The following is a 13,042-nucleotide window of genomic DNA, read 5'->3' as shown; positions in this document are numbered from 1 at the left end:
TTTTTTTTTTTTTTTACCACCCCATCACACTTTAATCAGGATATAGCCATGGCTACGTTTTCCCCTGGGGCTTAATCGAATGTGACACTCATAAAGCAGATATAGAGACAGAGTGGGAGATATCCCCTGCCTGGATATTGGCATAATAAGAGAGGAAAGGACAGGAAAGGACAAGATTAAGAGGAGGATCAGAGCAGCAGGACCTACTGATGGACAGGACCATTCTGCTTCCCTGCACAACATCATCCTTTCATCCCTCCAGGGGTGAGGGTAGAGTGGGTGAGGGGTGGAGGATGGAGGATGGGGGAAAAACAGGCAGGACAGAGCACAAGCAAATGCATGAATCAACTGGACTGCTCATTCCCAAAAACCCTCCACAGTCCCCTCTAGCAGAGCTACCTGTAACATCAGGACTTGCCAAAAGCTCCTTTGCTTAATCAAGTATTGATTAAATGCTCTGAACAAAAGGCTCCTCAGGTGATTGTTTAAGAGATGTCACTTTGTTTAACCTTTTAGTCGTACTAGCACCCCACCACTTTAGTCAAGACAGAAATAGTTCAACAACTATTGGATGGATTGCTTTGAAATTTTGTACAGACATCCACGGTCCCGCTCCCGAGAGGGCGAAACATAATGACTTTGGTAATCCTCGGACTTTTCCTGTAGCACCAACATGAGGTTGACGTTTGAAATGGATTTCCACAAAAGAAAGACCTTTTAGTCCTGTTTATTTAAAAGTGATAAACTTGCAGCTCTTTCCCCTTTCTGTTGACCATTGATCATTAAGTGTCTTTGGTTTTTTTATGTCATGTCTTAAAGTGCAGTAAGTGAATAAGCAAACAAAAACAGAACAACATTAATATTTATTTTCACAAATGAAAAAGACTGACGCCCAACAAGAGCACACAGGAAAGCTGCAAACACTTGTGTGCGCACACACACACACACACACACACAAATGTGCGCACACACAGAGTAAACCCTGTCTTGCTGTGTTCTCTCTATCCTCTTCAGAGTGGCCTGAGGTCATCAGATAAGCCCGGTATGAAATGCAGAGAGCGATAACGGCTAAAAGACTTTGCTCCAAACATTTTCCAATTCCTGCCCTCAGCTGTTAGCCTGTGGCTTGGGCAGAGGGCTGGCTATTAGAACCATAATTTCAAATAGAGTTGGTTCCTGCACCGGCACAGCTTTAGCTTTTGTCATGGACATTCATCTTTGCATGATCCTCTAATGTGACCAGATGGCCAGTTTCTTCCGTTCTTTTTTCTTCCGGTTGTTTGTGTGCTCTGCCGGCATGGCCATTCATTCTAAAGACTCGAGAGGTAAATGCAGTTAAGTTGCATTGTAGATTTAGCAGTATAACAGATCCTGATACCACCTTCACGTCATACTGAAGTTACAGAATCTACCAGTCTCTGATTTATGAATATAGTTCAGGCCAACATCTAAATGGTAATTTTGACTGATAATCTTGTTTTTGGCCATCTTAGCAACATGGCTCTGTGGATGGCAATGGCAGTAGTTGGTCATTCTACTACTTTGGTCCAGACTGAAATATTTACATCTATTAGATGAATACGCACAAAACTCTGTACAGACATTCATGGTCCCTGGAGGATGAATCCTATTGACTCTGATGATCCTCTGAGTTTTCCTTTATTTTACACTACAACAACCACTGTCCTGAGATAACTTTCGTTATGATTTGGCGCTATATAAATGAAATTGAATTGAATTATTACACACATATTCATGGTGCCCAGAGGATGACTTTTAATAACTTTTTTAAGAAATTGGATCTGAGATATAAATTAGAATTGAGCAGCAAGGCTTGCAGTGTGACTGTAGCCTTAGTTTTGTTTAGAAAAAATATAAATTTTACTTAACGTGCTAAATAACACTAACTACCAAACAAACAAGGATGCCGCACGTAAACTGAAGCCCTTCATTGACTCACTGGTATAATTTTGTATTGTTTTGTTTCTATTTTTTAAACCCACATGGTAAACTCTGCAAATTATATATCTAACTGTCATTTCGAGTTGACCTGAACACTTGCAACACAAATAGGGACCATGGGAAATTTTCCATTCACTATCTTCCATCCCTCTGACATGGCATTGAGCCTCCTACGCTTATTCCCAGCTAAGTATCCAAAGAGAAAAACAAGCCTGAAAAATAATGTTGACTTTTACTCTGTGAGTCAATAATGTACCTCACGGATACCAGGGAATCTAACTCAAAAGGATCAATATTTTAAAGAGGTTTTTTTTATTAGGTTTACCCTGAGAGACACTGATGTGGTTGGTGGTATTTTGTGACAGTTTTCAGTGTCAAGAAGCTCGTTTGACTTACTCTTTATTGCAGACAGAGCATATCTTTTTGAAGGTACATTAAGTACCTTGACTATATCGTATATCCTCACTAAACATGTGTCAACACGTGTCATATTAAGTATTACAGCTACAGAGCAAGTAGCCCTGTACACTGTTTTGAGTGTTATGTTTTCATTTAGTCCCCAGCCAGTCAGCAACAGAAACTTAATCAGCTGCCCCTGAGTCAACACTTAAAAAAAACGTCTTAAATTGAAGTCATTTCTGGTATATATTCAAGTTACGGTTCATACACTACTAATTGGCTGTCACCGTCTGAACACAGATGCAAAATGACTGCCAAAAGATAATTGCACCTAACCATTCAGCAAGGAACGTATTTAGGGACTTTTCTTTCACTCTCTCCCTTAACGTAGCTTATTAATGCTTTTATCAATTAGACATGACGTGCTCCCTTTTCCTGTGATTGCGTAAGTGTAATGAATGCTCTTTTTATCGTCCTTTGCAGGTGCAATGGGGCTCTTTCTGACAAGCTGCTGTGAAAGGATCAAACAATTTGCGTATATGCAACCCCTTCCTCTGTTTAATTCACTCTCACTCTGTTCTGTTTCTGTTTCACTTTCCTACACTTTACAACTTTCCTTTTCTTCTGTCTCGCTTTGTTTCTCTGAACACTCTTACTTTTTCTGTATTCTTTCTCTCTTTCGCTATGCTCTTCTGTCTGTCTAGTGCTCTCACAGTTTCCATTTGCCCTTTGCTGTAGTCAAGTATAGGCAATTGAAAACTTGTCAGTGATATTTTTGTAGAGTCCTTTTATTGCCCCCACATCCAGCGAGATACTTAGCGGACCTCAAAAACAGTTGAGGTATAATTTTAGTGGAGCTTTTAAAGTTATTGGTGCCTCTCACATTTTACATCCAACATGTAAAGTATGATTGCCTAGTTTTTATAGATTCTATATACGTCAGTTTTTATACCTGTGTGCTTGTGTCTAATAGTGAAGAGGCAGTAAGAAGTTTTTACAACCGTTCTTTAATGATTCTATTCAAGGTGTACAAGGTGATCTTTGTGCAGGGGTGCTGGCATGGAAGAAGGGATGCTTGTGTGTATCGATTGATTCACTTTTTATTTAATTCAAGTTCTCGAAAATGAAATTTGAAAGATAGTTAAATATTCAGTTGTTGTTTTTATTTATTTACCCTTTATTGAAGCTGTAAGGATTAGTTGATTAGTCAACCAGCTGATCAACAAAAACTGTATATATTACTATCTGGTGGTTTAACCTTCTCAAAACTGAAATCTCCTGCTCTTCTCTCTATTTTATGTAGCTGTAATCTAAATTTCTTAGGATTTGGACTGTTGGGTTTTTGGGTTCTGCCAATTTCTTTGACTATTAATTTATTCATTCACAAGGTAACCAATAATAAAAATAAGTTGCTGTCCTAATGTGTATGAATTCTGTTCTTTGAAGGCAGTGATATAATTTGAAGCTAAGCGGTAAAATTAGAGACTGTCGCAGCCTGATTCCAGTAAACATATTCGGTGTTGTCAGAGGTTAAACATTCATTGCGGTGGTCGACCCTTTGGGAGAATGGGGGGGTGCAAACAGCACTGAATTCAAAAGCTATAGTTACTTGCAATCACACATGAATGCGCCATTGTGGCAGATTCATTTCCATACAGACCTTTGAAGCAAGAAATAATAAATGCAACAAAAACTTTCATGCATGGTTTGCTTGTTTGGGTTTGCTGACCCAACAAATTCGACATATTGTCGTGTATTTCCAAAACGGCAACATTTTGTAACATGCTTTTTCTAAAAAGCCAATTGGTCTTATAATGTGTTTTGGTTTTTTTGTTTTGGTTTTTTTTTAGCTTAAGAAGTAGGAGGACGGAGGTGTTCTCAACACATAAAGGAACACTTAATCCTTCAGTTATCTAAAATAAATGAATAAAATGTGGAAATACATGCTCTTCATTGGACAGTGACAATATGGGAAACCTTTCGTGTCTCAACTGGTGTTGATTTGTAGTTGCTCCTGTCACTGAGGCCTCCTGCAAAAAAATTTTAGCATTATAGCAGGAAAGCCTGCATTCAGCATTTGAAGCAGAAAAACAAAATGTTTAATAACTGATTTATGTGCCGGTTATTTCAGAATGAAGAAGAATGTTTCAGAGAAAGGATTGTAAGTATTGTAGGCTGACTGACTTGTTTTATGTGTTTTTCTGTTCTAGGTGTCAGCATGGGGAGGTTACGTGTTTATTATCAACCTGATTCCTCTGCATGTGTTTGTGCTGCTGCTGATGCAACGCTACAGCAGAAGAGTCTACATCGGTAAGGTTTACACACACACACACACACGCACACGCATACACTCACACACTCTCAAAGTTATTGTCTGGTTTACTTGCTTGTGGTTGTGTCACTTGATGTTTAAAACTCCCCCGCATATAGTAACTGAAATGGAAACTGCCTTTTCAGATCCTCTCCCATTAGAATAGAAATGTATGCAATAAACAGACGTCCTATGCATCTCCCAACATTGTTGCCCAAACATTTAACCCTGAAACAAGCTCAAATGCACAGTCACGCCTGTGCTTATCACTCACAACCGCAAGCATTCCATCATCGGAATGACATCCACACACCCACACACCACTTAACAGTAAATGCAGCCACCTGCTACCTGATCCTCCTTTATATATTTTTTTCTGCAAATACCAGAGGCAGAGCGCTGGGAAAGAGGATAGGCTTGTTATTCCACCGAACACCCCAGTTTCACAGAGCACGTGGCAGCTCCAGCACATTATCCATCGGCTAAGAGAACTCGAGCTTAGTCCGTCAGACCCGCCTCCAGATATTCACACATCCGTCGTCAGCTTAACAGTGAGCTTGTGTTAGGCACTTCTGTTGTGGTAAAGAAAAATTATACCATGTCAAGTATCATTTACACATGATTATGTGCTGTACTCATTGTAACTGCAAAGCATAGTCTCTGAGAGCTTTGGAAATAAATGATTGCCTCTTTACAGTGAGAGGGATTTGACCTACGTCTGCTCTGTCTCCAAATGGTTCTTCAACGATGAAATCCTACTCGACGATGCTGTTAGATGAAGGAGAAAATTTCCTTTACTGTTCATTGTTCCTCAAGGATATGTGCGACCACAACGTCATCCAGCAACCTCATGCACCTTTTGGTAGCAAATGAGAGACAGAGGAATTTATTTGTAGACATATTCTGCTGACAGAAAAGACAAGGTCTTCAAGCGCCTCCTATATTCCTCACCTTCCCTCCTCTTTACATCCTGTTTTAGAGCCAGATGTCATGCAAAAAGGGAAAAAAAATATTTAATAAAATGCCTCGCAGTCTGTGTTCCCTCACAATTCATCTCTCTCTTTCTTGAGTCAATAGCAGATGTGTGAGAAAGAGATTGCTGAGGGCGGTCACAACTACTTCAAAAATGATGCACACTCTTCAGGAAGAGTATGAAATCTTAATTAAGCTGGTGCGTCTGTGAATCGGTTCCCCCCAGCTACAAAGGTGGGAGTCGCACTGTTCTCTGCACCGTTGTCTCACTCCAGGCCTCCCTGCCACACTGCGCAGAGCCAGCTCCCATTTTCTCAGTAAATGACATTAGATTAGGTATTTTGTATTTACTCCCTCTGAGGTGCGGCAGTGAAAATCAATAGACTTTAAATACCTCTATTGAGGTTAATTTCCCTTAGTGGGACCCAAACAGGACTGATTGAACAGAATCAAAGGTTTTTGAGTGTGCAATAGTTTATTGAATGAATTGATTGATTGTTGATTTCTTATCCAGTGTCTCTCTCTCTCTTCCTGTTTCTTCTCCCCATTTCTTCTTTCTTTACAGCTTACAGCACTTTCTACATTGTGGGTCTCATACTGTCGATGCAGATCCCTTTCGTCGGCTTCCAGCCAATCAGGACCAGCGAGCACATGGCTGCTGCTGGTAAGTCCCACCCTCTCTACCTTCAGGCTGTCTGATCCTGTATTCTTCTTGGAAGAACAAGTTCCCTTCTAGAAAGTTTCACAGTGAATGCCATTCAGAGTGCAATGATAAAGTCAGCATTTCATTTTCTCGCTGCCTGAAGTTATGAGTCTATCAATCTTTTCTCACCAAATGTCAGTGACGCGATAGCATGGCCCTTAGCCACCCATCAGCCTCATTTCCTCCTACTCTACCTGTTGTTGCTGACCTATACATGTTATAATGTGTACTTGAATTGCAATAAAACTGTTTACATTCTAAAACAATATACACGGACACATTGATTCAATGCAGAGATTTTATGTCAGAGCTTTCATGTCAACTTGCCAACCTGACCCTGCCAACAAATTCATGCTGCAAAACACAGAGAGAAAGGTTCAGGCTGACTGCTGTTGTTCATGTATTAACGGTGTGACTTTACATAAGCCACTCACTTGTTATCCAGAGCACCTTATATTACCGTGCATGCACACATTATAAGATTGGTTGGCTGCAGTGGAAATTGAATCCCCTCTGATGCTGATGGTGTTAGTCAAGAAGAACACAGGACCTCCTCAGAATACATTTACAAAATAAAAAAAATAAGTGGCTTCACATGCTACCCATATGGGTTTAGCACTTTAAGTACTTTTCATTTTTTGGCTTGTGGGTAGTTTATTAAAGCTTGTTCAGTTTCCCCTCTCAAGAGTGGGCCCATCTGCTGCCCGACAGCATGGATGGGTGCATATGTATGTGGATGATTCTTGTGTTCATTTACATCCAGATTGGGAGAGGACTGTTGTTGGCAGCTTTAGAAGAACTGAGCAGCACCTTTTGTGAAAATTCTCTTAACACTGCAGCAGGCGTACGTTATGTCCCTGTTTTCCTCGGTGTCTACAACACAAACAGCATTATGAGTGGCTTTGAAGAATGCACCACCACAAAATATCATCCCTGCCTCTCTGTTTTTGGCTCCCCCCTCTCTCTATCTCTCAAAGAGCAAGTTTGTTTTCATGTCGCAAGGGTAGCAGCTGCTCAGAACATCTGGTGGTAACGTTCAGGGAGCACAGTGGGAAACAGGAAGAGAGTGACAGAGCCATGGTCGGTACCCTTGAGATGTCATCCCCTGAGGCGGACAGGCAGGGTGGCATAGAGTGACAAGCGTGTTAGCACTATGGCGGCTCTCCAGGAGGCAGGCAGGGGCTTAACCTTGGAAATGGGTGAGACCTGCTGTGGGCGGTTGTGGGCTACCGGAGAGGAGTAGGGCAATATCACACAAGGTTTGTCAAAGGAATGGGAGGTGACGAAAGGGAGGGAAACCAGACCTCTTTTCAATTTTTTATGTCAAATTCACCATACAAACAATGAGACACACTGGAGAAATGCCACTGAGAAGGTGACAGAGCAAAGGAATGGAGGAAAAAAGTGTGACCGAAGGGGGCGGCAAAAAGAAAGACCAGGCTAGGCAAAGAGAAGAGCCTATTCATACAAATCTGTCTCATGAATTTGAAATATGTTGTCCCACAGTATTTGTCTTTCACATCTGCATGAACAGCCACAGGGGGCTATCGTGAACTGCTTTGTCCAGAATTCTGCCAAACTGACAACAGTGCTTCTTAACTAAGTAAAACCTGCTTTGCACCCTGTAGGAGGCAGCATGAATCAGGGCCTCCTCAAATATTCAGTCCAAGATTCCTTTTGTAGGTTTCATCATTCTTTTGTTTTCTGTCTGTGGTTTTTCTCAGGTGTGTTTGCACTGCTCCAGGCCTACGCCTTCCTGCAGTACCTGAAAGACAGGCTGACCAGACAAGAGTTCCAGACGCTTTTCTTCCTCGGGGTCTCTCTTGCTGCTGGCGTGGTCTTCCTCACAGTAATTTATCTCACATACACAGGTATGTATGTCTGCTCACCTGCTTTCACAGTGATATTTAGTCACAATGGTTCCTTTATAAACCATCTAATTTACGTCCCAAGTACAGGTGAAACAATTAATGCATTAATTGATGTTTGATTGTTTGACAGAATATTTCTTGGAGCATAATAATCAATTTGGTCAATTATCAAGCAAAAACTGTAGTACTTTCTAGGTTTCAGCTTCACAGTTTGGAGGATTTGCTGCTTTTCTCTGTTTTGTGTCCTTGTCGATTGAATGTTTTCAGGTTTTAGACTAAAGGTCGGACAAAACAAGCAAACTGAAGACATCACCTTGGGCTTTGGGAAATTGTGTCAGACATTTCTGAACCTTGTTGAGAAAAAAAATCAACACATTTATTTATTAAAATAATTATCATTAGTTGTAGCCCTACTTGTAATTTCTTTCTCATATACATATACATAAACAACATTTTAATTTGAAAAGCCACCCTGTAGCAATGAACGCTCTACTACTGAATGTCTTGCAGGTAATATCTTTACAATTAAAGTCTATTGCAAATTTTATTATAGTTTACCTGGCTGCATGCATTATTTTCCCATTAATATCAAGATTTATCATCCCAGCTGTATACAATAAAAAGCTTTCAGTGAAAATTGTATCATAGGAGTTTTATACAACAATACTAAAATAGAAGATGGTGAATTATTTTCACCCCCATCTGTTTGCCTGTTTATTAGCACAGTATGTTAGAAATTACCCATAATTTGGCTCAGATTTGGTGGACAAATAGCCTTTTGTGCAGGGATCAGTTGACTAGATTTTGATGGCGATCCAGATCTGGGATTTGAGCCATTTTAGATTTTGTTTTATTTTTTTTGCCAGAAGTTACAATATGTTCATACACTATCCCCTGATGGTCTGACCTCCAGGCCTCCCCAGTGGGCTGCTAATCAGCATTTGGTTTAAACCTGGAAGACAAATGATAAACAAATATAAACCGATATGAATGTTGCTGTTTGTTGGCGAACTGTTGAGCGTTGGTGGAAGATTGTGTTCTACCCGAGTGCCTTTTAGTGAACTTGTATACTGTATGTGTTGTTTGACTGTCCTGATTGAACCCTGATGCGCACAGCCAGCTAGTTGAACTTTGTGCTTATTAATGTTTTTCTCCATTATTTTCAGCTCCGACGGGGTTTGTGGCCCCAGTGGAGGCCTTATGGTTTCAGACCTTTTCAAATGTTGTCTTTTTGCTGTTTATTGACTTTGTCTCCTGCTGAAGTGTTGGGATTTAAGATGGCATATTCAGAATCTTGACTTATTTATAAGAAACATATTTTACCATCTTATTTTGAAAGCACCAAGAGATTTAAAAATGTGCTGCACGTTCCACCTCAAAAGCCATTTTAAACAACTTTTTACAGCATCACACTGGCTTTGCTTCTCTTTCTAGTGGTTTCTTACCTCAGACCGGTCCCAAGAAAGCTACAGTAATATACTTGGTTTACTATGTCAGAGGAGAGCTCACTTATCTCCATGCACACCTTTTCTACAGTGTATAATGAGTCTTAATAAAGTTTGATTTCTGTTAACCTGACCTCATATATTGGTTTTCACCTTGATTACGGTAGATTATTTACTTGTGTTAACCAACAAACTGACATTCTGTCGCTGCAGATTATGTAAACATTGCAGCCAGTCCTTTTGCCCAGTGCAGAGAGATGGTGGCATATTACATCTACAGTAATATTGCCATCCTTAGATTGGTTGCCTGCCTGCTTTAGAACTGATTGGCCTCTCATGAGGATGCAGAAATCCAGTCTCGTGAGGATCCTGGCTTCAACTGTATGTCTGGTAAACGTTATGATCCGTAAGCCATCTGAATTAAGCAGTGGGAGTCTGTGGCTGTTTGGTGATGTGCCAGTTTTGCTGTGAAACTGCGCATGTCTTTCTCTGGTCTGTTAGACTTTTTCATCTCGTAACAATCTCTGCAACGGGTGGTTTTCTTCAGTATCTTGAACACAGCCAAGTATTGATTAGTTAAATCAGTGTCATCCTTTAAATCACCTCTCAAAATATCTCCTTCATCTAACTTTTACTGCTTTTTCACATCTTTTGCTTGCTTGCTTTGGTTTAGTGCTTTGTAATATCTTATTTAAAAGGTCTGTTTTTTTATAGTGGCCATATGGTATAATTTCTACTACATTGCAGAATCTCTTAAAGGACATTGTACAGCTATATATTGGTGCAAACGTCACAAAATTAAAACAAAAAATGGGGCTAATGCTTTTTTTTGTGTTGTCTGCGCACATGAGTGTGTGAGTGAGAGCCCTCAGGCAGCAGTTCAGAGCTGAAATGTATTCCAGATCAAAGCTTCACCAAAATAAGACATTTGCATACGTACATAAAATGCCCTGTGCGGTCTAATTTGCAGCTTAAATGGTTTCAGTTACATTTGTAAACAAGTCAATTCCAGTAATTAATGTATTCTATTGATGGTACTTTTCAGCATTGGGTTTTTCTTGGTTTTGAACCACAGTTGGCAGATTGTTCATACAGTTTAGTCGCTGGACTTCATATGGATGTTATTAAATGTTTATTTTCTCTGTCAGCTTCTTTCTATAAAGGATGAGGTTATGATTTTTTGTTTGTTAGAACAGATTTGTTTATTTCACATTAGAGTTATATCAGTGTATCAATTATATCGGAACTCGAGAGTATTTTGTCATTGAAGGAAGAGCAAAGAATGTTTGACTGCTTTTCCCGATGAAAATTATGTTTTTGAAGTAGTCATGAAGTTTGACTGTTGTATGGTTTGTTGATCCAATTGGTTAAAGTTGACCTGTGATAGACAGTGTTAGCAGATGGTTTATCTGATCACCTGCTGACTATTTTCTACACACAAACAAAACAGACTAAACTGTGACCTCATTGGGCTCCTAGTGGTCAAACTACACTTTTTAAACTCTTAATAAATAAAAATTAATGATTTGTATTTCTTCTGAACTTTGTCTTTATTGTTGCTTATGTAGTCATGAATATTTATTATAGAAATTCATAAGATCATAAACCAACAGGCTTTGCATAAGTAGATTCACCTTATCACATTATAGCAGTATATTTTATTGTATTGTCCTCAGGCAATCTTTTCTATGCTTTTATCCAGCCCCGTGGGTCGGATAGTGATAACCATACTATTTATTCAAAGCAAACAGTTGAGTTGAGTTTCCCATATAAATAATTACATTCCGTGGTAATAAAGGACAATCTATTTTCAAGTATTCTCAAGTTGTTTTAATGTATTTTCCCATTATTAACGACTCTATCTTGCTTATTTTTACATTAACGCAATCCAACAAACTTCCTGCAGGCCTCCCTCTGTCCTTCTATTCCATGCTCAAATGGATAGTATTAAAAGAAAAGCATTATATATGTCTTTATTGATCGTCTTTTCTTTCTCTAGGATATATTGCTCCGTGGAGTGGTCGTTTCTACTCTCTCTGGGACACCGGGTAAGCTCTGCTGACCTTCACACCCTTGCTGTCGATGGAACACTTGTTCAATCGAGTGCATGTGTGTGTTTTCTAAGATGGCTATAAACCCCCCCCCCCCCCCACAATCCCAGAGGGAAAAAACAGTACAGCACAGGCTGTGTGTTGAACTATTGTCTTACTTCCAAATAGCACTGGGCACCCTGTGTTCTCCAAATGCACTGCAACGTGTTTGATATTTCAGCACACCCAATCAATTCTTCCCCCCTGTTTGCTGACTAAAGCAGTATGGGAGATTTTTTTTTCTTCTTCTTTCCTCTGGAGGCTGATACTAATTCCTTAATGTGCTGTGTGTTTTCTGTTTCCCAGCTGTGATCACAAAACACTTTAGAGAGAAATATTTAAAATCATATAAAAACTGCTGTGTAAAAGCCCATAATGAATAAAGAGGGAACACACAGATCAGAAAAACTAACAGCAAAAAAAGAACATTAGTCATCTCTAATGCTGCATTTGTTCATATTTTACCATGAGCATGCTGGGGAGGGAAATTATCTTCTTTTCCTCATAATTCTGGAGTTAATCAGGAGGATCTATTGTATAATTTGTCTCAAAACTCCCATCACGCTCAGCCCAACATGAATTACATCCTGCCTGTCTCTCCCTTCCCCCCTTTTGTCATCCTTCGTCCCACCCTCCCCCTCTCTATCCCCAGCTATGCTAAGATCCACATCCCCATCATAGCGTCGGTGTCAGAGCACCAGCCGACGACGTGGGTCTCTTTCTTCTTCGACCTCCACATCCTGGTCTGCACGTTCCCAGCAGGCCTCTGGTTCTGTATAAAGAACATCAACGATGAACGAGTGTTTGGTAGGAAGATCTGCACTTTTTCAAAATATGTTTATACATTAATTTAACCTTAATTTCACCCCATCCACCCATCTCAATTTTTTTCCCTTTTAATGTTGTCCTCAGTTTTACTCAACATATAAACACAGGACCTTCCTGGATAAACATTATCCAATAGATATTTGTTTTGGCCACCAATTTTAATTATTTTGTTTGTTTCACAGAAATCATGCAAGCTATGTTTTTCAATGTCATCCATTGGCCCACAACTGGAGGCCAGACTGAAATATCTCAACAACAATAGATTGCGTTTAAGATTTTGTACAGTCATCCATGTTCCTCAAAGGGTGAATCCTCTGACTTTTCATCAGTTGTCCCCATGAGGTATACATCTGTAGTTTGGAGTGAAATGTCATCCCTCAGGATAAACTGTAAAGCCCTGAGTTTTCCTCGAACTCGACATTTTGATATTTTTATTTGGTTTACGACCAAATACCTACAAA

The 13,042-nt window shown here is 39.8% G+C and overlaps 1 protein-coding gene across 1 annotated transcript in view; it reads left to right on the top strand.

Moving 5' to 3' along the window:
• The window catches only part of LOC118343040 (dolichyl-diphosphooligosaccharide--protein glycosyltransferase subunit STT3B-like), a 69,641-nt gene that overhangs the window by 47,175 nt on the left and 9,424 nt on the right, over positions 1-13,042 (top strand). Inside the window, exons 5-9 of the mRNA XM_035681764.1 lie at positions 4,572-4,671; positions 6,210-6,308; positions 8,072-8,218; positions 11,663-11,711; positions 12,406-12,560. Of these exons, the coding sequence (XP_035537657.1) occupies positions 4,572-4,671; positions 6,210-6,308; positions 8,072-8,218; positions 11,663-11,711; positions 12,406-12,560 (550 nt within the window). The remainder of the gene's footprint in view (positions 1-4,571; positions 4,672-6,209; positions 6,309-8,071; positions 8,219-11,662; positions 11,712-12,405; positions 12,561-13,042) is intronic.

The sequence above is a fragment of the Morone saxatilis genome, unplaced genomic scaffold (assembly GCF_004916995.1).
Source record: "Morone saxatilis isolate NCDOM2014 unplaced genomic scaffold, NCSU_SB_2.0 Contig9, whole genome shotgun sequence".
NCBI lineage: Eukaryota > Metazoa > Chordata > Actinopteri > Moronidae > Morone > Morone saxatilis.
The sequence above is the reverse complement of the archived record's forward strand: the minus strand, read 5'-3'. Positions and strand labels throughout refer to the sequence as shown.